At 33.2% G+C, this 26,236-nt stretch overlaps 1 protein-coding gene across 5 annotated transcripts in view; it reads right to left on the reverse strand.

Annotated features, from left to right (window-relative positions):
• Positions 1-23,950, reverse strand: part of LOC140774957 (uncharacterized) — a 38,285-nt gene extending 14,335 nt beyond the window's left edge. For 4 of the 5 annotated variants that reach the window (XR_012106675.1, XM_073118168.1, XM_073118160.1 and 1 more), the window contains exons 1-5: positions 23,789-23,950; positions 23,522-23,720; positions 11,250-11,298; positions 11,104-11,146; positions 7,181-7,264 (exon numbers count right to left, since the gene is read on the reverse strand). Coding sequence is in view for 4 of the 5 variants with exons in the window: in XM_073118168.1 (XP_072974269.1) it covers positions 7,181-7,264; positions 11,104-11,146; positions 11,250-11,298; positions 23,522-23,720; positions 23,789-23,879 (466 nt within the window). In the remaining variant the exon portion in view is untranslated. The remainder of the gene's footprint in view (positions 1-7,180; positions 7,265-11,103; positions 11,147-11,249; positions 11,299-23,521; positions 23,721-23,788) is intronic. The other variant, XM_073118177.1, reaches the window with a different exon arrangement.
• Between the last annotated feature and the right edge of the window lie 2,286 nt (positions 23,951-26,236).

Consider the following 26,236-nt stretch of genomic DNA (forward strand, 5'->3'; position numbering starts at 1 on the left):
TGATCTTTAAGTTTTATGTTCATAATTTTTACATCATTTTGGCGTATAATACTCTCCAATGCTAAAAATTTGAGTAGCAAATCTAATGAGGCCAAGTCTGATAATCTCCCTACCACTAGTCATTTACCTAAGTAAATTAAGAATCTAAACATAGTTGTATATAAAGTTTATCAATCTCTAACCTTGGTGTTTGATTATGTCAATTTCAGGATATTTAGTAATATCCTCTAACATAAGATCAATATAATGTGTAGCATATGGTATCCAATAAAAATGATCTCTCTTCATCATATGTGATTCTCCAGCAACCTTATAATAGGCTCCATTATCATAAATAACTTAAACCATGGTTTCCAGTTTCGGCCGATCCCGATACCAGCCAAAACCAGTCGGTTTGCTGGCTTTAGCTGGGGTTTCGGCAGGTTCGGCCGAAACCCGATCTGCTTCGGTCGGGATCGGTCGAAACTGGTGGGAACGGGTCAAACCCGAATTTGACCCGGGGTGTCAAAACCAGAATAATATAAAATAATAATAATAATAATAATAATAATAATAATAATAATAATAATAATAGGGGTTGAGAGAGGAGGGTGCACGTGCTCTGCACGTGCAGCCCCTCCCCTCTCCCTCTCCCTCTCCGGTACGCAGCGGGAAAGAAGGGATTTCATCTAATCCAAATCGGATTAGATGAAATCCTCATCTAATCTATAAATTAAACCATAATCCTCTCTCTCTCAAAAAACCCCGAGCCCTCTTCTCTCTCTCCTTCCTCCCTTCTTTCGCTTCTTCCTCACCGTCGGAGTCGTCGCCGTGGAATCGGCCAGCCGGAGCGTCGCCGGAGGAAATTGGAACCACCACACTCCTCCCCGGTGGTGAATTCTAGTACGTGAGCTAGAGATTTGAGGTTTCGGTTGTCTTGCCTAGACTCAGGTGAGTGGGTTCACTCACATGTTTATTTTATTGTATTTCGTATTTTTGTCAGAACATGTAAATTTTCTCTGTGCAAATCTATTTATTTCATCAGTACGTGCGAAAATTTAATTGTTTTATTTTCTGTGTGCATTTAATTATTATATTCAGTACATCACCATACTTCGTGCAAATATTGAAATTTGTGAAAACAAAAATGAGACTAGTATTGATACGACCTAGAGAACAGTCCCGGTATAAATCGTTTGCGATTTCCGGTGGTGACTCAAGTCTATCTGGAAGTCCAGGGGAAAGTCCTAAATTAGATCACTGCGGTGACTTTCTTAGGTGACTCTGGCGAGGTTAGAGAACAGTCCTTGGAAGTATGAGAAAATTTTCTAGGTGACTCTAACTTCTCTCAATGGTTAGAGGAAAAGACAGAGTGTGTTGATCACAGGGTGATACCCTCTGATGACCCTAACTGGATCAGCTATGAAGAAAAGTCTCGAGCGTCATCTCGAGGTGACTTCTAGTTGATGTGGATCCACAGGGTTTAGACCCATTGAGACATATGACAGTATAAATATCAAAAAGATATTAATATGTTGAAAACGTGTAAGGTTACAAGTTGTGACATTTCTCTATTGTTATCATTGTTATTATGTAGAGAGCATGCCTATTGCATATTATGATGGATATTGTTGCTTTTAGTATAATTTATTCAGCATTTATATGAATTAAAATTTATTTGGTTAGTGAGTGGATTCCACTCACTGAGCTATAGTTGTTGGCTCACGGGTTCTTTTATTTTATTTTTTTGTATTTGTTTATTTATTTCAGGTAATAGTCAGCGGGGCGACTGAGCGTGATGTACCCGGATTCCACCTCCACTTAGGATTCACCTATTTACCTTTCCGCTCTTTTAGATTTTGTGCTTTAGATTAGAAGATTTTATTTTATTTTATTTTATTTTAGAGACTCAAAAACATTAACATTGTTTTTATTTTAATTGCATTTAGTAATAAAATTTTAATAAAGCACATTCTCATTTTATTTATTCATCTTGTCATCGTATACGTAGAGAGTATTTTTAAGGCTTCGTGCATCTCAAGCATATTGAGATGCATGGCCGGTCATGATTCCTATTTTGGGTCGTGACACGGGGGACATCAATAATTGATGTCCCCACGCCCCATATACGAGAGAGAGAATATGGAGGCAACAGTTTTACCCATAGGACTGCTGTGTTACAGCAGAGTCTGAAAATATTAGACCAATGGATACATATCTTCAGAAAAAAAGAGGTCGTGCATAGACTTCCATCAAGACAGCTCTCAAAGAAATTAAAAATGCAAAGAAACACATTAGTAGGGCTATTTCTAAATTTTTCTACAACCATATTCCTTTCAATGTAGCTAATAGTCCTTACTATCACATTATGGTGGATACTATACAATCAGTAGGGCCTGGTGTTCCCCCTCCTTGTTTAAATGATATTGCTACTAAATATCTTGACTCAGAAGTAGATAAACGTCATACTTATATTGAGACATTTAAATGGTATTGGAATGAATTTGGTTTTATACTAATGTGTGATGGTGGAGTACACAAAACAGAAGAAATATAATTAATTTCTTAGTGTACTCTGGCATGGGGACAATATTTTTAAAGTCTGTGGATGTTATTGCTCATTTCAAAAATGTAGATTATATTTGTCAGTTAATAGATGAGATGGTACAAAAAATCAGTGAAAAAAGAGTAGTCCAACTGGTTACTGATAATAGGGCAAATTATAAAGCTGTTGGAAATTTACTGATGATTAAAAGACCTCATTTATATTGGATATCATGTGCTACACATTGTATTAATCTGATGTTAGAGGATATTGCAAAAGAGCCTGAAATTGACATAGTCATACGTGAAGGTCAGAGGTTAATAAATTTTATATATAACCATGGTTGGGTTCTTAATTTACTCAGGCAGATGACTGGTGGTAGGGAGATCATCAGACCCGGGGTCACTAGATTTGTCACTCACTTTTTAGCCTTGGAGAGCATCATGTGCTACAAGGATGATATTATGCGGATGTTTACATCACAGGAGTGGTCTATAAAAATTAAGAATATGAAACCTAAAGATAAATCTTTAGGTGAAACTTTAAAAAATATGGCTCTTGAAAATATATTTTGGGATAATATTACAATTGCCACTGCAGTATTTGAGTCTCTTGTCAAAGTATTAAGACTTGTAGACCGTGATAATAAGTCTGAGATGGGTTTCTTATATGAGGCAATGGATATAGCTAAAGAATTAATTAAAAAAATATGGGCCAAAGTTATAGAAAGTGGTGGAAGATAATTGATTCTAGATGGAACAAACAACTACATAGAGATATACACCCTGCTGGTAAGCATACTTTTAAGTTTTAAGTTTTAATTTACTAATTTACTTTTATTTATGAATATTTAAAAATTTGAATGCTTACAAATTTTAAATTTCTACAGAATATTTTCTTAATCCAAGATTTTAATTCTCTAAAAATATCAATAATGTGAAGTCTTGTTAGGGGTTAGAAAGGTAATCAGTAAGCTTAAGCCCGATATTCATAAACAAATCATGTGCGATAAAGAAGTGAGTTATGATTCAATTAAATAATTTTATTATTATTTGTTTCAAGTTTTAACTTTCAATATAATCAATAAACTAATAATATATTTCTGATTTCAGATGAAGAGATATAGATTAAGAGCTAGGCAATTCAGTACTGCTAAAGTTGTTGCAGCTATATCTCATAACACTCTAGCTGAATGGTGGTCTATCTATGGATGGGAAGAGGTACCAAATTTGACGCCAATAGCAAAGAAGATTTTAAGTCAAATTGTGTCTTCATCATAGTGTGAAAGAAATTGGATTACTTTTCCTTAATCCACACAAAAACACGCAACCGATTAACAATGGAAAGATCGGAGAAGTTAATTTTTTGTCATTATAATATTGGATTGAGGGAGAGAAATTTAAGAAAAAAGGCAGAAAATAAACAACTGATTAATTTAAATCATGTTTTTGATGAAGAAGACCCCTTGACTCCATGGATTAGAGAAATAGAGGACAAGTTATTAGATAACAGAGATAACTCATGGTTAGATAAAATATTGGGAGAGATCACGACGAGAGCAGAGGCTGATACGAGTCATTCAGCAGCGAGAGATAGTATACTTACTAGTATTAGTCATAGTCCTGATGATACATATGGTGGTGAGATCGTTCTATCTACATTTGTTGAGGAGAGTCAAGGAGGCATAAGGAGTGAAGACAGAGAAACTAAGGATATATATACATATCAGCGACGTCGTCATGAGATGCATTTTGGTTCCTATGATTATGAAACATCGAATATTTATTGTTTGAAGCCATCACAAGATCCATATGCTAGTTATTATCCTCGATATCCTCGGTATTATCAAGCACAAGATCCAAATGCTGGTTATTATCCTCCTCAAATGCAAGTCACACAACAAGATCCATACAATATGACTAGTATGATGGAATCACTTTTTAGAGCATCAGGTTCCAGACATCAATATTTACAAACTTATGGTGATTATGATGATGAAGACTATAGAAATTTATGAAAACCAGCCCGGTAATCATCAAAGTTTTAAATTTTGAGTAAATTAATACATTTTTTACGCTTTGACTTTTTATGTGAGTAATTTTTGTTTTCTTATTTTTTATCATTTTTTCTAAATTTTTCTGCATTATTCTGTATTTTTAAATAATATTTAGAATTTTATATAATTAAAAAATAGTCCGATCCGATACGAACGGCTGATACGTATCGTTTTTCTGGACGGCCGATACCGATCCCGATCCCGATACTGGGAACCTTGACTTAAACTACTCTTTTTTCACCTATTTCTTATGTTATCTCATTCATCAACTAACAAATATCATCTACACTTTCAAAATGAGCAACATCATCTACAGACTTCAAAAATATTGTTCTTAAGCCCAAGTATACCAAAAAATTAATTATATTTCTTTTATTTTATGTAGTTTACTCATCACTTAGTAGCAATATCATTTAAACTAAGAGGTGGAACATCAAACCCTACTGATTATATAGTATCCTCCATACTATAAATAAGAAAAATTATTAGCTACATTGAAAGGTATATGGTTGTAGAAGAAAAAATTAGAAAATAGCCCTACTAATATGCTTCTTTGCATTTTTAATTTCTTTAAGAGCTATCATGATAATGGTCTGTGTATGACCCTTTTTCTTGGATATATGTATCAATTTGTCTAACATTTATAAACTCTATTGTAATACCAGGAGTCTTAAGAGTAATACTGTTGCCCCCATATTATTTTCCTATATACAAACTAATCTAGATCTATGAAAACTATCATCATTATTTTTTCTCACTCTTCCTCCTCTCTAAACATAGTTTTGCTCTGTTTTATTGTTCTCATCTATCTCCTTATCATCCTCCCGACACTGCTCACTAATATCATCATCAATGTCTACAAAATTGTACATCAATTTTCACAAAATCATTTACTCTATTTGTTGTGCATATTATTTATTCTTCTTTTTACTTATTAGATGAGTTAACATCTGCTTTCTAACTTTCACAACCACTTGGGTACAAGTTGCCATATTTCCTTGCTTTTCAACAGAATATTCTTTCAAACAATTGACACTACCACTCATTTTCTTTCCACACAAGTTGCATTTAATACATCTTTTATCTTGCCCAAAAGTATTATAATGTTGCTACCCAATATCGATATCGTGTGACTTCTCTTTTGGAACCAGTTTTATTTTTAGCGTAAATAAACCTAAACAAAGATCAAAAGAAAAGATAAAATAAATTAAAATTTTAAAAAATAAAACCCTCTCTTCTTCCCTCTTCTTATTATTGCCACAGCCCCCAAGCATCGTTTTTTCTCCATTTCTTCTCTCTCCTTTCTCTTACCTCTCTCTCTCTTCTTCCCTCTCCCTTTAACTACCGCAGCCACAAGCATAGTTTTTTTTCCATTTCTTTTCTCCCCCTTCTCTTTCTCTCTCTTCTTCCCTCTCCCTCTTACTATTGCAGGCCCCAACTCCACAAGCTCTCTCTCCTCCCTCCCTTTCTCTCTTCCTCCTCTCTCACTATTACTACAGAGGATTTTTCTACTGTAGTAATAGTGACAGATAGAGAGATAGAGAGAGAAGAGGGAGGAGGCTTGCAGGCGGTTGTCAAAAGAAAGAGAGTAAGTAAGAGAGAAGAAAAAGAGAAAACAAAAAATAAAAAAACTACTCACCCAAGGTCATTGGAGGTCGAGATCATCAAACTTAGTTGAAGGATGTCACCGGACGTCAAGGTCACTAGGGATCTACTCGAGCATCGATAGATTCGATGGGAGAGTAGAGAATGAGAGAGAAAAGAGAGAAAAGAGAATGGGTAGGTCAGCGACATCAATTATTGATGTCTCCGGGTTGGATATAGATCGGATCCAAGCCATATCCGACCACCCGTACCCCTATAGGACAGGATAGGCCAAAACTAGCTGCCTTGCTCAATATCTAGCTATACGGTTGGCTTGAAGGAAAATCGAGATACTCTCTCAAAACTGATGTTGGTAATTCATACGCATGTGAATATCAACCTATGCAAACTGTGTTAATTGTCACAGCAATCCATGACTCAGATTGTAAGTTTGAAGAAGTGCCAGCAACATCTATAAAGTATGTCAGCCCATAACCTTCAGAAAGGAGTATTCTATTAAATTATTTATCATGACTGCAAAAAATTTACATTTCCGTTTGTTTTCAGATTTATCTTCATATGTAAACAATCTACTCTCATGCCACATATTTGTTATCGCATCCACCTTTTTTCAATTGTTTTTTGTAGTTTCCAATGAAAGCAGGCTTTTTCATAATTGTGTTGTTCAGCTGTTTTTTTCAAGCTAATATCATCAATAGGATTTTAACGTTTTAGTTTGTGATATAATAAGCAAAACACTTGACTTGATGCAAATTGAGTGCTACATCCTAGATTTGATGCAAATTTACAGCCTAGGCTTCTTACATGAGATCATGATGCTAGTTTAGAACATAGATTGTTAAGTTATACTCAAATCTGAAAGATACTTCATGCCCAAGCTGCACTTCTGATGCAAGTAAAACATTCATGGGTAAATAAAGAGAACGTCTCAAAATAATAATAGTCCATTAATAGATTGAGCGAAGGGGGAAAAGCTTCTAATTCAATTGACTCACCAAAACTTTGTGTATCCTGTTTTCTATCAACATGTGATGCATACTGGTTTCTTTTGCATTCTTCAGATAAAGTTCTTCCGTCACCTTAGGCAATGGAAGTTTTTCAGTCATATAGGTAAAAAAGGTTGTAAACAAGTACAAAACTCAAAACTCATAACACACTAAATTCCAACTCCAATAAAGTTTCTTTTGGCCATTTATAGAGTACATGCATCTCATAAATACAATGAGAAAAATGATGGACCAGAAGGTCCAAAACATCCATTTCCAATATTTAATATTTATTTTGCTACTGCGTGTACAGAAATGCAATGTATAAATGATGGATTGGGACATCCCAGTTTCCAATACTGGTATTTCCTTTTTATCTGAAGTACCGAATATATATTCTTCACATAATTCTTTATTAAAGAATAAAGAAAATTAAGGGATCAAAAAGGAAACATGCATCTCTTTATTCACACTCAAATAAAGACAAAATTCTGAAATTTAACACGAAATAAAGACTCTCGCGTTAAATATCTATGATCAGCTTCTAGACAAAGAAAATCATTCCACTTGTTAGGGAGGAACCTAGGAATCAATGGTCTTAGTTTCTGCAGGATTTCCCATCAAATCTGCAGTCACCAATGGCGAAAACTAGGAGACCAATAGCAGCCCATGAAAGGCAATGTAGCCATTCATGAAAGAAAGTGTCTATCTGTGACAAGAGAGGGCAGTGGCAATATATTATCCAGACTAAATTCAGTACCAGCTTGTAGCCGTACAGTAGAGATTGAGAACAGAAGCAATTAAGTTGATAGCAGATGGAGAAATTTCTTGAACTGAGGAAGGCAGGGAGGAGGCCAAGCTGAATCCCATGGCCAAGAAGAAGAGAGAAGGGGAACCAAAACAGAAGAAAAAAGGAAAAAAAGCTCATGGTCCCACCGATCTTTGTCCAGGATTCCTATCATTGGATTGCCCATGTCTCCTAATGATAGCATTAATCACTGTTGTTCCCCCATTTGGGGCAGCTTCTCCATCTGATGTACAGACACAAGAAGGTTGGTGGTCATGATCTGCTGGTTGCACATGGATATTTTCTTCACTTGTTGTCATTATGCAATTTGATCAGCATTAACCAACCACAGACCGACTGGGGGGCAAAGGACAACCAAGAAAGGGCCAAAAATTCGCCTAGGTTTCTAGAAGAATAGGTTACTTTGTAAAGTCCAAGAAGGACAGAAAAATATCAAGAAAATATGCAACGCTGTGGGCTTGTAAGGTTGAATCTTAACCGATGCAATAGTGCCTTAGCTCTAGATCCTTGTCTTTGTCTTCAATTCAGGATACTCTCGTCATATAGTAGGAACCCCTTAAGATAGAAAAATATTGAAATATTGGAAATGAAGTGTAGGAATTGAGAGAACACGTGATTTCTAGGAAGAAGATAAAGATAAGTACCCACAAAAGATCATGAGAGATAATAATGTACAAAAGAAGAAATAAACAGAAATCTGGAAGGAGGGAAAAGAGAGATTTTGAAGATAAGAAAGAGAGGTCAACAGCCCTCAAAGTACCCTTTCTAGGGCCTGTATGGAAGAAATAAAGGGCAGGGGAAATTCATTGGTAGATGGAAAGTCCAAGGTTTTCTTTTTTTATTTTAAAATTTTAAAATTTGGGAAGTCCAAGTTTAAAGTGAACTTAACTATTTTGGCTGCAAAGCTTTCTTTAACAAACTTGGATTCCTTTCCAGATCTAGAAATAAGTGAAAAGAAACAATTGGAGCAATTACCACTATCACTGAATGACTAAAACGACAAGTTCCTAACAGGATTGTTCCTTCTATTACCAAGATGAAGTTCAATATGACAATTCGAAAATGCAGCTTGCATATAAAGGCTGAACTCTATGAGTAAAATGAAAGAATTCATAGAAGGGCTAGTTAAGCTTTTTATTCAGCTATTGTAATAAAATCTTTTGCATGTGTCATATTCATGCCTGAAACACAAGGAGAGAAAACAAAGAAAAGGCAATTTATATTAATTGATAGGAAAAGCAACCAATGGAGAACTCAGAAGAAGCCCAGGAAAGAAAACAAAAAACAAAATTGAGCAATGAAGTTCATTAAATCTGTTGTTGTGTACCATACAAACTAACGTAGTTAGACCTAGGAGTTAGTAATGCATCTTCAGTCTCCAAAGTATTAGGTCCAATTGCTATTTAATGGTGAAAAACAAATTCTTGTCAATGCCTTTGTAAATTGAATGTATTATCAAGTTGAAAGAGTTGGATTCAAAAGTGAAGGCTCTCTGAAATGGTTAGCAAAGGTAATCATTTAGTTCAAAATTAGGATATTGTTCATTTCAGACCAACTAGAATAAAGATTAGATTAAAGATTTCTCCATCTATGGGTCTTCGTTGTCAAGAAACAAGAATGTCATGCAGCAGGAATCTTTTAAGTAAACTACTTCCTTGGACTACCACATGCTGCACGACATTAATGCTGCAGCTACATCACATTCAGCAACCAGATGAACGAGTTCTGATTCTTCTGAAAGTAAAGAATCATTAAATCCCTAAAACTATGTTTGGATGGAGAAAATATGAGAGAAGAGAAGAAAACAGGGAAAAAAAATTCTCTCATTTTATTTAGATGTAATTGAGAGAAGAGAAGAGAAGAGAAGATAAGATAAGAGAAAATAATATGTTTACCATTATAACCTTCATCTAAATTTAGTCATCGAAATAAATGAGCACAAGCTATAAGATCCATAAGATTACCCTTTTTAATAAATAAAGTTATGATAAAAAAATTAAAAAATATTATATACAAGCTATATTATCCACAAGATATAATATCTAATATTTAATCATTCTCCTATAAATTTGTTAATAGAATCTAAAAGATTTAGGTAAATAACATAATAAAATTGGGGCATACTTGGAATATGCAAATACAAAAAGAGTATGTTTTCTTCTCTTTCTTTCCTTCCCTTTCTCTTCATTTTTGGAGAGAAAAAAAGTGACAGTTAGAGACTATATTTTTCTCTCCCTTTCTCTTCCTTTCTCTCCTTAAAATTCAATCCAAATAAGAGAAAAACATTTTCTCTCTCGACTTTCTTTTCTCTTCTCTTCTATTTTCTACATCCAAACAAGGTGTAAGAGAGAAACTGAAGGTCATGATGTAAGTCGTCACTGATAAACAGAATTTCAGAAAAGCACATATTCACAATCTACATTGGAGCTTGCTTTTCTCCTACTCTTTGTTTTATATGTTTCCAACAGATGAAAACAATTCCTTATTCCCTATATCACAACTTATCAACTTCTATCTATCAGAAACTATCAGTGTCTTGAGGAAAACCAATAGATGGTGTCATAAACTTAGTGATGAACAACGAGGCAGAATCTTCCTACATGCCAACTGCCCATATAGGTCTCCCTTTAGGCCCCTCTCTTCTCAAAATTCACCTGGGCTAGGAATATGACACCAACAGATAGAGGATTGGCATCAAAGCAGTAAACTAAAAGTTATCTGGTTCCATGGCCATATCTAGTGGGAGATGCTAGTATTCACCAACTGAAAGACAAGTAACAGGTATTTTTGCTAGGTTAACGTACAACTGCTATGGATTAATGCAATTAAGAAATAACAAACAATCTAGACTGTGTCAGGAGCTCAGTGCTTATTAACAATTCCTAACTAATTTCAATAGTGAGACAAGAGCATGCAGACCAAAAAGAATAGAACTATAGGAAAGAGAAAACCTTCTTAATGGATATTTCTCGTATCAGCTATTAAACAACTAAATCAAAGAGCATGCAAATTTCATCAAATATTTGATATAACATAACATGACCTGCAGAAGACATTAATGTAAAAACTCATTCTACAAATGCTTGGCATTGCCCAAAAAACATGCATGCTTCCCATAACCAACCTTTACAAGCCCTAATAAGTCCAGACTCCTTGTTTGAGATCACCTGTTAAAAAGTGCCAGGAAGTCAAAAATACAATATACAGTTTGAATTTTGAATAATGTGACTCTGTAGTTAATTAGTACTGGAAATGCAAATGAAAACAAACCCGTAAATTTTGTAACACATTGACATCTAACTGATTTCCTCCCTCCTTCCTGCAATAACAAGCAAAACTAAACAAATAAATAAAACAGTAACACAATAAAACTTACAATAGAAAGCTTACAATGAAGCATAGAATTCATATCAAGAAATATGCTAAAACTGAGGTGGAAAAAGATGGAAATATATTCTGCTGCAAATAAACTCTGTCATATTGCTTTTGAAGCAACATGTAGTCCACAAAGGGTAGTGATAAAATGTCGCATTTGACAACAACTTGTTGTGTATGTCTGTTGTAGTTGATATATATATATATATATATCCTAATTCCTAAGGCTTCAATATGTCATATTCGAGTCCTATGCCAGGTAGCCTTATGCAAAGCGCCTAGGGACAGCAAATGCATATGTGCCAGCCTATGCCATGAACTGCATATAGAATGGAACTATTTAAAACAGGAAAAAAAATCCAAGTAGATCAGATTATTAACTTTTTCCTTCAAATTTGTGGATCAAGGTCCTGCAGCCTGAAAAGTAACCAGGAACTCATGTACCAATGAGAAAAAGAAAGAAGAATTTTAGATCAAGACAATTTCCAGAAGCTCGTGTAGAGTAGACAAGAGAAACAATTACATGGCTGCTAGGTGACAGTTATCACGTATGTTTGAAATTAAATGAATAACCAACTTGGTCCAATTTGGCAACATAAATTAAGTTCCTCAAATACTTGGGAATATAAAAAGTGTTCTCAAGATCCAAATGAAAGTCAGTGTCTAAAATAAGTCTAAACGTCCCTACAAACTCCACATGCGAACGCATTTCGTTTCAGATATAATGCATCACTCACTTTCTGTTGGAGTTTTTTGGGACAAAACTCCCTGCATAGTTGTAGAAATGTAGATTGTTGCTCCTAAATCAATCTATCAAGAGCAATATGGAACATATACAAATATACTATATTTAGTTCAGAAGAGATCTGTATGATCTCTTAGTGCCACTTTAGGTTCAGTGAAATTTGAGCAATTAACATTAGGAATATCGTTACCGGTACCAGGAAAAAATGTTGAAAGAAAAATAAACTAAAAATCAGATAATCATTATCAATTATAACTAGCCACATATGTATGCAACTTTATTTATTCGTTCTAAAATCTCAAATCATGTATTAATAGACATCCCAAGTGAGTCCAAATATATATAAGAAAACTTTAATTATTTATATTTGGTGAGTACCTAAGTAACACATTGTATACCCCTCCGTTAGGACTGAGTTACAACTAATATTAAGCATGCCCAACTTGGTGATATGGTTCCACCTATAGAGAATAGTAACAAATCCTACGTCTTTGGCCAACGAGAATGACACCTTTGGGTCGCTTAATTCTCTTAGAGCAAAAAATGTAGGACTGCCACCATCCTACTCTACCTTAAACATAAATAACATTGGTACTCTTGGGGCAAATATATGTGTTGTTTTAGAGTGTAAAAATTATCAATGTAACCCTTATTTGATATAATTCTACATTCTGATACATGAGGTTGCTTTGGCACACACACAAATTTCAAAATATAAATTAAAACCAACTTTATGCAATGATAATGATTTTCCAACTTAACTAGATATGAAAAATTAAAACTTATATTTAATATACAAAATTGTATGCCATTGAGATGGAAACAAGTAACTCTATATTTATAAATAAGGGATAAGTTTACTTAGGCGCACTGAACTATCACTATTTTCTGCATACACTCCTCGAACTTTTTTTACCACATATACCCCAAATCCAAATAGTTTTTTTGGTTTAGAGGTCCATATAGTTACTTTTTTTTCTTAGTTAGATCCAAATAGTTTTTTGGTTTAGAGGTCCATATAGTTACTTTTTTCTTAGTTCAAAGGGATATATATGAATAACTTTCTTAATTTATGAGGGGTATGTGGGTAATAAAAAAGTTCAAGCGATCTAAGTGAAATTATCTCTATAAATAATTCTCTATGTACGTATGTTTTATAACCACCATTATCTATCATGATCAATTATGTTAATCATATATACATGAATACGATTATCCATATTATAAGCAATATTCAAGATTGTAATCATATAAAATATACTGCATACCAATAATTTACAATAATAAACAAAGCTTTGTGTTTGCAATAATTTCCACATGTATGCACGAAACTGAAAAACTAGATGATTTCCTTAATATCATACTTGAAATATTTAGCATGATAATCTAATCTTATGCTTTATGGTAAACCATAACAAAATTTACATACAAACGATATTTTAATGCAGATAGAATATGTAGCATGTTTGTTAAAAAAAATGACTTTCTAATTAATCTGTAAAACAGTCCATCTACACACATTAATTTAATTACATAATTAGTAATTAACTTAACAATGCATTAAACTCCACATTGATGTCATGGGTCAAAAAAACGGAATAGAACAAAAGCATGAAGATAATGTAATAGGCTAAACCGTATTAACAAAAATTTGTAAGATATTATGATCACAGATTATGCATCAAGGAAAGAATTTGGTGTGATCAAGATAGCATGCCTCGGGTATACCAATGTAATAACTTATGCCAAATATAATTGTGCATCTACTGTTAAAAAAACATTCACGGTAGAGATTCCTAGATTTAATTCTTTTTCACAAATATCTTACTTAGACCTCCTCATAATAATTATTCACAAAACCCAGCATAGTTAACTGAAATTTATGAAGTCTATATAAGGAGCTGTGCACAGTAGAAAAAACGAGAACTCATATTAAATAAATTCAATATAAACATAATAGAATGAAATAAAATTAAGAATCCATATTTGTGATAACTATTGGACACGGATATTATTTTTATTGTAGGTTCCACATCAAGTGCGATGTATTTGAGAAACTCACATACATATAATTAGTTGAATAATTCTTATCTGGTATACGAGATAATCGCTAAGCAATCCACTTATCCTTTTAGTGGTCCACAATCTCACGTTCATTAAACCTGATCAATTTGAGTCAATTATAGTTTTCTAATCTATTAGGAATTTTTCTATTTGGTTAAGGATTCCCTACGTATATGTGATGGGTAGAATACAATAAATATAAAGAGCTACGATGATAAAAAGATCTGGCTTCTCCTTCACCAATAAATAGAGAGCCAATATCCCATCAATGTTAATTGCATTCGATTACCTAAGTGAGAGGGAAGAAGTTCAACAATCCCTAGTGCGTGGAGATCCAAGACGTGGAGACTATCACTTTCACTTGAAGGGTTAGCATGAATCGACATATTATCTACCATGTCAATATGTAAGTCTTTGATCCTAATAAAGTATTTAAATTAACAATTGGTATCAAAACAGGATCTTTAAGTTCCTAATCTCTTGTGGATAGATTTTGGGGTTTCAATCTATCTTGTACAGATGTTTAGTTTCTTGAATACATTTGTCGAAAAAGTCAAATTTCCTTGCGGTATAATATTTTGGATTTCCTCCATCTCGTTTGTATAGAGTTACTGTTAATTTAAATACTTTATCAGGATCGAAGACTTACATGTTGACGTGGTAGATAGGATGTTGATCCACACTAACTCTTTATCATCTTCTCATCTTAGATCTCCACGCAATAAGGATTGCTAAGCTTTCTCTATCTCACATGTCTTATCGGATGAGGTTAACACTAATGGGATATGGGCTCTCTATTTATAGATAAGGGCGAGGTCAGATTCCTTTATCATCACAACTATTTATCCTAATCAAATCCTACCCATTATGAATATGTAGAGAATTCCTTAAATAAATAGGAATATTCCTAATAAATTAGGAAACTATAACTGACTCAAATCAATCAGGTACAATGAACGTGGGATAGTGGGCCACTAAAAGGATACGTGAATTATTTAGCGATTATCTCATATACCAGATGAAAATCATTCAACTAACAAATATTATATACGTAAGTTTCTCAAATAAATCCACTTAATGTGGGACCCACAGCAAAGATAATATCTACGTCCAATATTCTCCCACTTGGCCCATAATCACACGTTGTGTAAATTTTCAAAATATTGATATAGACTTTGTATATTTATATATAAAGAAGAACTTTATTCATTGAACCAGATTTATTTGGAAAACAGAATATGTGCACGATTTTAGAAAATCATGAGTCAGTTTCTTTAACATATTTTCTTGTTGTTAGCAGAAGCATATGGAATATACTGTCATTTCTACTAATTCAATCATATTCCTTGTGATTCATTGAGTTTGTCACCTTTCTTATTAGGAGCTATACCAAATTTACATATACTCATATCAAATCTTTCAAGAACTACAGAGATGTAAGTCCACTGAAATAGTCTAAACATATACTTAGACATGTTGCTATGAATCTTTATACCTAAATATAGGAGACTTCACCCATATCCTTTATCTCAAAATTCTTATCAAGAAATAACTTGGTGTCCTGTAAAAGCCCCAGATCGTTACTAGCAAGCAGAATGTCCTTAACATACATAACTAAAATTATGAATCAACTCCCACCGACTTTTAAGTATATATATTGATCAACAATGTTTTCCTTAAAACCAAAGGTCATGTTTATTTTATTGAATATGAGATATCATTGTCGAGAGGCCCATATAAGTCGTATATCGATTTCTTTAGTCTGTATATAAGATGCTCTTTATCTTTATGTGGAAACCCTTTTGATTGATTCACATAACTTCTTCATTACCGTTGAGAAAAGTTGTTTTCACGTCTATCTAATATAGCTCTGAGTCAAAATAAGCCATGGATGGCCATGCCATGGCACGGCTCGTGCCAACCGACGGTCGATAGGACACGTGCTGCGACACTTGCTACTCGTGCCGTAAGAAAAGGAGAAAAAAATAGGGAGACTAGTAAAGCTTTTTCATCGTTGTCTTGCTATCGCCGACCTCGCACTCCGGTCATGCTCAAGGTCACCGATCGCAACGCTGATGCCCTAGCCTTTGTCAGATCCGCAACTTACTTTTTATTCGAAATCGACCTAATGACCCGACCCACTCGAGTCATCTTCTTCCTCGAGCCAGCAAAGGCTAGGGCATCCGCGTGGTGATCGACAACCTCGAGCACGACGACGACGGCGAGGTCAGCAGCAACGACGAGCAACGAAAAATGACAAAGAGTCTTCAGTGAAGCACTGCTAGAAGGGGTGTCGTGCGGCACCACTCGTGCCACGTGCCGGTATGTTGCCGACACGGCATATGCTGACTGGCACGCCCGTGCTAGTCGACACGGCCATCATTAAAATGAGGTACTAATGCCATGACTATTCTGAGTGAGTCATTCTGAGAGACTAGAGAGTAGGTCTCATTGTAATTAATGTCTTCTATTTGAGTGAATCATTTTGCTACAAGTCTAGCTTTATTCATTGCTGCAAGTGAAGTGGGTATTATTTTAGCCGTGGGTCCCACATTAAGTGAGATTTATTTGAGAAATTCACGTACATAATATTTGTTAGTTGAATGATTTTCATTTAATATACAACATAATTGCTATCTAATCAACTTATCCCTTTAGTGGCCAACTATCCCACATTCATTGAACTTAATCTATTTGAGTTAGTTGCAGTTTCCTAATTTATTAAGGATATTCCTATTTGGTTAAAGATTTCCTACGTATCTATGATGGGTAGGATACGATAAATATAAAAGGTTGTGACGATAAAAAATCTAGCCTCTCCTTCACCAATAAATAGAGAGCTCATATCCCATCAGTATTAATCATATCCAATTAGGTAAATGAGAGGAAGGAAGCTCAATAATCCCTAGTACGTGGAGATCCAAAACATGGAGACAATGACCTCCGTGGCTCCGCCTAAAGAGTTAGTGTGGATCAATATACTATTTACCATGTTGACACGTACGTCTCCAACCCTAATAAAGTATTTAAATTAACAATTAGCAGTAGAGTTTTGAGTTCAGATTTGAGTTCTGAGTCTCTTGTTTAAAGATTTTGGTAGTTGCTTAGTTTCTTAAATTTATTTGTAGAAAAATTTGGATTTCCTTGCAGTATATTTCTTTTTGGGATTTCTTTCATCTCATTTTATAGAGTTATCACAAACAAGGATTCTTAATTTTATTTCAACCTATTTTGTTTATATTGAATTTATTTATTATCGGTTCTCAATTTCCCAATTGTGCACATCTCTTTATATAGACTTCATAATTTTCAGTTAACTATTCTGGGTTATGTGAAGAATTATTTTGAGGAGATCTAAGTAATATATTTCTGAATAAGAATTAAATCTAGGAATCTCTACCGTGAATGTTTTTTAAATAGTAGATGCATAATTATATTTGACATAGTTATTGCATTGGTAAGCTTGAGGCATATTGTCTTACTCGCAACAAATTTTTTCCTTGATGCATAATCTGTGATCATAATATCATAATTGATCATGACAGTTAATGGTGATTATAAAACATGTGTACATAGAGAATTGTTTATAAGCATAAAGTTATTTGTTTCCATATCTAATTGCATACAATTTTGTGTATCAAATATAAATTTTAATTTTCCATATCTAGTAACGTTGGAAAATTATTATCATTGCATAAAGTTGAATTTTGTTCATATTTTGAGATTTGTGTGTGCACCTCAAGTGTCAAAATATAGAATTATATTAAATAACGATGGCATTGATAATTTTCAAACTATATGAACAACACAAAGGTTTGTCTCATAAGAAAACTAATGTGATTTAGGCTTAGGGTAGAGTACTATAATAGCAAATTCGACATTCTTTGCCCTAAGAGAATTAGGTGAACCAAAGGTGTCATTCTCTTTAGCCAAAGACGTGGGATTTGTTACTAATCGGTACAAGTGGAACCACACCATCAAGTTGAATAGGCTTAATATCGTTTACTACTCAATCCAAAATAAGGGGTATAGAATGTCATTATCTAGCTACTCACCAAATATAAATAAATAAAGTTTTCTTATGTATAATTGGACTTCTTTGGAATGTTTGTCAATACATGATCTGAGATTTTAAAATGAATGAATAAAATTGTATACATATGTGGCTAATTATAGTTGATAATGATTATCTGATCTTTAATTTATTTTTCTTTCAACTTTTTCCCCTAGTACTGATAACGATATTTCTAACGTTAATGTCTCAAATTTCACTAAACCTAAAGTGGCATTAAGAGATCATATAGTCGATAGATCTCGTGTGTGAATTAAATATGGTATATATTCCATTGTACTCTTGGCAGATTGATTGAGGAGCACCAATCCACGTTTCTATGACTATGTAGGAATTTTTTTGTCCCAAAGAACTCCAACAGAAAGTAACTGATGCATTAAATCTGGAAATGGAATGCGTTCGCATGTGGAGTTTGTAAGGTCGTTTATACTTATTTTGGACACAAGCTTTCATTTAGATCTTGAGAACACCTTTTATATTCTCAAGTATTCCAAAAACCTAATTTCTATTGCCAAAATTGGACCAAGTTGGTTACTCATTTAATTTCAATAATTATGGTTTTACTCTCCATTATGATTTATGACCTTTATGGGTTGCATCTTGATAGTTCCCATCACCAAACCTATTTAACCCTGCATAGAAATGCTAAGCATGGAAGAATAAATGAGAAAACTTTCATAATATGGCAAAGAAGGCTAGGCCATGTCTCAGAAAAAAGAATGCAGTGATTGGTCAAAGAGGGAATTTGACCTTTTGACTTCTCTGATTTTGGGACATGTGTGGACCGCATAGAGATAAGCAACACAAAGCATTCAAGAGAAGTGCAAAAACAGAGTAATAGAACGTTCGAGTTGATTCACCCATATACTTGTGGCCCATTTCCTTGTTGTATAAGTGAGGAAAGATATTTCATCACATTTACTGATGACTACTACAAATATGGTTGCATATATTTATTCTCTGAAAAATCAAACGCTCTTAGGGCCTTTAAAGTTTTCAAAGGGAGTGTTAAAAACCAACTAGGTAAAAGGATCAAAGTAGTCAGATCAAATTGAGGTGGTGAAATTTATGGTAGACACACCAATAGAGGTAGAGCTACAGGTCCTTTTGGGAAATTCCTAGAGGAGTATGACATTAAAGCCTAGTATTCCATGCTTGGCAAACTAAATCCAAAAAGTGTTGCTGAAAGAATGAAAGAATGAACAGAATCCTAATAGACATGGTTAGGAGTATGATAAGTAATTCACTTCCTTTGTATTTGTGGAGCAAAGCCTTAAAAATTGCTATTTATTTGTTAAACCAGATTCCTTCTAAGGTTGTACCTAAAACTCCTATGAGTAATGGATACGAAGGAACCTAGTTTATACTACCTTCATGCATAGGGATGTCTAGCAGAGGCTAAGCTATATAATCCACATGAGAAGAAGTTGGACCCTAGGACAGCAAATGCATATTTTATTAGATATTCGGAGAGATTGGAATACCCAAAGAGTATGCATTCTATTGTCCTTCACTCCTAATCTGAATTGCAGAAACTGATATAGCTAAATTTATTGAGGATGGCTTAGATGGTGGGAGTATTGAACCTCAAAACATAACTTTCGAGGAAATCGTGGAACCAATAGTACCTTTTGATAATTTAATAATTTAATAATTTCACATATAGAGACTCGTCTCCCAATATATGAACCAATCTTAGCCAATTTGATTAAGAAGTTACTAACACCAATCCCCTTAATCAGGGTGAAGATGCAACTACACTAGGAGATCAAGTAATTGATCCTCTTCCTACTTTAGTCAGGATGAAGGTCAAATAACATTAACAACATTCTCAAGAGACAGAAGGCCTGCTATATTAGATGAATACTTCGTGTATCTACATGAGGGCCACCAATTAGAAGATCTCATAACTTTTTCTCAAGTCATGAATAGTAGAAATTCATCTGAGTAATACAATGTCATATTGGAAGAGATGAATTCTATGCAAAAGAACAAAGCAAATACTTCAATACCCCTCTAAAATTTATAATCTTAATCTAACGGCTATAATAGCCAGTTTTCACACCCGGTACCTGTTCCAAAACCACATTACGTAAAAAAAAAAGACATATTAGTCAAGAAGATTTGATTACATGTGTCTAGCTTTCAGATTACACGCTCTTAAGATTTCTCTCTCTTAGATATGATTATACCTTAATTATAGAAGATATTATTTAATATTAAACCATTTAAATTTGATTCTTTGGAGATAGACTTCAATTTAAATATGATTCTTAATCTCTATATGTTATTAAATTTAATTTAAATTAATCTTAAACTAACGAGAGATATATGTAAATAATAAAAAATAATCAAAATATAAAATTTAATTAAACTTTCATCAAGTTAATTATAAAAAGACATCAATACCCTTATTATGATATCTATACATTACTCCTAATTAAGGATACATGTCTTTTACTTGATAAATTATTAAGATAATATAATTATCAAAAAATAATGAGCAAGGTAATATATTTAAAAAATAATAATTACCTATTGAACCAGTAATATATTTTAAATTTTTTTATTCCTATTATACCCTTAAGAATCTTAACTGTTAGATCTTCATCAAACCGATTGATAAACATACCTCTACGATAAGAAAGAAGTGCTCATATTGGAAGATCTCGTAACTTTTTCTCAAGCCATAAATAGTAGAAATTCATCTGAGTAATACAATGTCATATTGGAAGAGATGAATTCTATGCAAAAGAACAATGCCCGGAAACTTATTGAATTACCTAAAGGAGTCAAACCCCTAAGGTGCGAATGAGTCCTTAAGACAAAAAGAGACTCTAAAGAAAACATAGAGGCATAAAACAAGACTTCTGGCAAAAGAATTCACTCAAATAGAAGGCATTGATTACAATGAGACCTTCTCTCTAGTTTTTCAAAAGGACTCACTCAGAATAGTCATGACATTAGTAGCTCATTTTGACTTAGAGCTATACCAGATGGACGTGAAAATAATTTTCTCAATGGTGATCTTGATAAACAAGTTTATGTGAATCAATCAAAAGGATTTCCACAAAAATAAAAAGCATCTTGTATATAGACTAAATAAATCATATACGACTTAAATAAGCCTCCCAATAATGATATCTCATATTCAATAAATTAATCATGACCTCTAGTTTTAAGAAAAATGTTGTCGATCAATGTATATACATAAAGGTCAGTGGGAGCTAATTCATTATTTTACTTACATATGTTGATGACATCTGCTTGCTAATAATGATCTAGGGCTTTTACAGGATAGCAAGTTATTTCTTGATAAGAACCTTGAGATGAAGAATATAGGTGAAGCGTCCTATGTTTAGGCATAAAGATTCATAGCGATAGGTCTAATATGCTTAGACTATTTCAGTGGACTTAAATCTTTGCAGTTCTTGAAAGATTTGGTATGAGTACATGTAAATATGGTATAGTTCCTATTCAAAAAGGTGACAAACTCAATGAATCACAGTGTCTAAGGAATATGATTGATATATTCCATATGCTTCTGCTATTGGTAGCCTAATATATACTCAAGCATGAACTAGTCCAAATATCACTTATGTAGTGGGAGCACTCAGTAGATTTCAAAATAACCCAAGCATAGAACATTGGAAAATAATTAAAAAGATTATAAGGTATCTTTAGGGGACTAGAGACTAACTGCTTACATACAGAAGATCGTATAATCTTGAAGTCATTGGATACACAAATTCAGATTTTGCTGGATGTCTAGATGAGGATATATATTTATGCTCGCTGAGGATGCAAATTCCTAGATGAGTGTGAAGCAAAAAATCAACCACCTTATCCACAATGCATGCAGAGTATATTGCTTGCCATGAAGCTACATCTTATGCAATGTCATTGAGATATTTTATCACGAAACTTCAAATAAATGATTCCATTTCCAAACCACTAAAGATGTACTGTGATAATTCGGCAGTTGTCCTCTTTGCTAACAACAAAAAAATATGCAAAGGCCTAAGACATATCAAAGTCAAGCTATGAAGCACGGATACTTTATTTGCCCCTCCATACTAGTACCCGGTACACATCGGATACTGATACGATACCAATACAGCTCAATACGTATCGGTTACGGCTAAAAGAGTATTTGAATTAAAAAAAATTACTTTTCCAATATGGCGCTGATACGGATCCGATACAGCAGTATATAGTGAGATACAGCTTCCATACATTTCTTGATCATCCAATACCTTTTCTTTTTTCTTTTTTCTTTTTGTGCTAAAAGATGATATAAAACAAATACTTTATATGCAAATGCGATTATCTAATCCTTCATGATACTTTAAGACTTTGCTTATTTGATAATGAATTAAACATATAACTTAAAAGCCATTTAAAGATCCAAATTAATTGTAGATTGATAGTTAAATAAGGTTTCAATGTTTCACTGACATTTGCCTTCTAAAGTTTTAGGCACGTAGATACTATTTCTATAGCTTTCTTTCCTTTTATCTTATTATTTTTTGAATAGTTATTGTTGACAACAAATTAATAACATATTCTTTATTTATTTAATGGCGTATCCATGCCGAATGAGTATCCGACTTTTAAGAATTTATCGTATCCCCCTATCTGCATCTCCATATCTCCGAATTTCTATCTATATTCATACTTCACAAAAGTTCAGTATTATATTGTTAAAGAGACAATAAATAAAGGTTCTGTGTCAGTTCTTCACATCGGCGCTCCGATGACGCGCGCAACTTACATGACCAAGGGGCTAGCACTTGGGTTATATAAAAAAACATGTTAGGAACATAGGTCTGATTTCATATTGGGATAATTGATGTGATATTTGGTTATTGGCATTGTATGTCAGTTTCATTGCTAAATATATCATTCATTCTATTTGATTATTGACATCCTATCTACCATGTCACATGTAAGTCTCCGATCCTGATAAAGTATTTAAATTAATAGCTGCAACTAAGTGCCAACCCAACCCAATCAAGTACCCTCGATCTAATTCCAGAAGATATTTTACTTATAGTTCATCCGAGCAGCTAAGGACATCTATTTCATAATGTATCGCAGATTTCTGCTTGATGCTTCATTTATCACCCAATAAATGTTCTCGACACCGTGGATCAGGAAACCCGGAATCAAATATAAATCACAGATGGAAGCACGAAGAAAGATCTTTACCTACCAAAGACTCAATCTTTTTTACCAAAAATAACGAAAGACTAGGAGAAGATAGATCAATTAGGACGGCTTTACCTTATCTTCTCGATATATCCCTGATGAGAAAAACTCGAACATTCTTCTTCTGCGGTACCCGCATTCCGATGGCTTCCTTCTCCATGTTTCCTCCTCTTTGGACGCTGAAACTGGGATGAGGCCCCACTTTCTGGGTTCTCCTTGAGAGGCCGTTCGTTGGTTGTGGTGGGTGGAGCGTTCCCAACAGCGGCGTTGTATGCTGGAACCAAGAGAGAACAACGATTGGAAGCCGAGAGAGAGAGAGAGAGAGAGAGAGAGAGAGAGGACCTCGAAGGTTTTGGAGGACGGAGGAGAGGCTCAAGTGTTTGTTGTAGGCGGAGGAGGGAGTCTTGTACAGGTTACTTCTCGTGCCGCTCATCGGCGATCTCTAATTGCTTGGCTTCGTCTTTCCTCCCACCCTCTCTGGTATACTGGTTCTATATATGGAATTTGGTGTCTCTGTAGACAGTTTTCTCTTTACTTCTATATATATACTTCTATATAGCTAAATTTTATAATTTTAATTTAGCGGATATACTAGCCAAATTTCATACCCAGAACCGGTACCTATTCAAGAAGATTTAATTAATCATTAAGATTTCTCTCTCTTAAATATGATTGTGAAAAATATAATTATGCCTTAATTATAAGAGATATCATTTAATACTAAATAATTTAAATTTGATTCTTTGGAGATAGACTTCAATTTAAATGTGATATTTTTATCTCTATCTATTTTATTAAATTTAATTTAAATTAATCCTAAACTAATGAGAGATATATGTAAATAATAAAAAATAATCAAAGAGATAAAATTTAATTAAACTGTTATCAAGTTAATTATAAAAGGGCATCAATACTTTTATTACGATATATATATACATTACTCTCAGTTAAGAATATATTTATCTTTTACTTGATAAAGTATTAAGATAATATAATTGTCAAAAATTAACATGTAAGGTAATATATTTAAAAAATAATAGTTACTTTTGAACTTTTTGTTTTTAAGAAAAGCCTCTTTTAAAATAATCCCTTGCTCCCTTGAACCAATAAGGTGGTTTGATATAAGGATCAATCCATGTTTAGTTAATGAAATATAAACTAATTATATGTTAAAAAGTTGCTGGAACAATAGCTACTTAGTTAATAAAATCTAAATTAATTTAAATTGGTAGAGTTCTATATTTCAGACAAATATGGGTAGGGTAAGACTTGAAATCATGACCTCTAGTATTATGTTAACTTATCAACTACTTTAAAAACTTAAGTTGTTAGATAATAGTAATTTTTATATTTTATATTCTACACATCCACCGCAAGTGAAAATGGACGAAGGGAAGAGAGAAAATGGGGGGGGCAAAAGGGTAAATTTGGAAGAGTGACGAATGATTTATTTTCTTATTTTATCATATGTTGCACGAAGTGTAAAAGAATAAATTTAGAATTTAAAAAGTCTAATTTATAAGAAAACCTAAAACGGGTTTAAATGATAAAAACAAATAATTTTTATCATAAACCAATATAGTTTAGGATTCTGAACACGTACTCATTCTATTTTTACTTTACAATTTTATCCAACTTTTCTCAAAATACTAAAATTATCCTTGCACTAAATTTGAAAATATCTCCTTTTATTAAATGAAAAACTTCAAGCATGCTCTACTAAGACCTTTAAGACTCGATTCTTGATCGTCAGCCTCCACTCCTTCATTCTTCTTTATCGTTAGTAAGAAATATAGGTTTTGCTATTTTGTTATTACTATGTAGGCCGATAAAAACTCAAAACTAAGTCTTTCTTAGATTTTTTTTATGTATCTTTTATGTGGATGACTTGCCTCTGTTTAAAATATTAGTTATTTGGAAATACTTTTAGTAATCTATGATCATAATATTCTTTTAATATTTTCTTGTATTTAAATTCTACTATTCTTTTATGTTGGTAAATTATGTAAAAGCATTCCTTTTCTGTACATAATCTAGCTGTGAATATTTGTATTCTTTACATTTTGTAACAAGATTTGTAATGAGTGTAAAATCACATTTTAATATAATGCTTAATGGTGATATCACTAATAATTTATATTAGGTATGAAGTATGAATGCATTACAACTCATTAAGTGGTGCCTAATATTATTTATGATACATAATTTCAACATACATTTAACTAAGGAATCCATAAATACTATTTCTGTAATCTATAAATATATTGACAGAATTCATGGGTATATATTTCTAATCTATTAGTTACTCCTACGGGCATAATTGGTAAATTATTAGATGTAGATTATGACACTTGTAGAAATCATTGTAAAAATTATAATTAATGGAATCAAAAAAAGAAATGATCATCATAAGAGGTCAATAAAGGGAGGGAATCTAAGTGGTCACAATTACCCTAACTACAACTATCATGAGACAACCAATACCTCACTTGACAACTCTTCCACATAGTACTAAATAAATCAAGCCCACATATTGATTTGTTACAATTAAATTGTATTTGAACAATTTGAATTTTGGTGTATGTGGAACAATAACATTTTATTTTGACATATAACACTAGAATATTTGAAATGTAGATCAATATATATTTCTTTGTGTATAATAGCGGAGTATTTAACATACAATATATATAATTCATAGATTTGGGTAGACCAAGGGCAAACATTTAATATATTTTCTTAAATGTTTGTGTACAACGGTAAAGTATTTTGACATACAATCTATATAAT

Source organism: Typha angustifolia, chromosome 2 (assembly GCF_048772165.1).
Source record: "Typha angustifolia cultivar Huaian chromosome 2, ASM4877216v1, whole genome shotgun sequence".
Lineage (NCBI taxonomy): Eukaryota > Viridiplantae > Streptophyta > Magnoliopsida > Poales > Typhaceae > Typha > Typha angustifolia.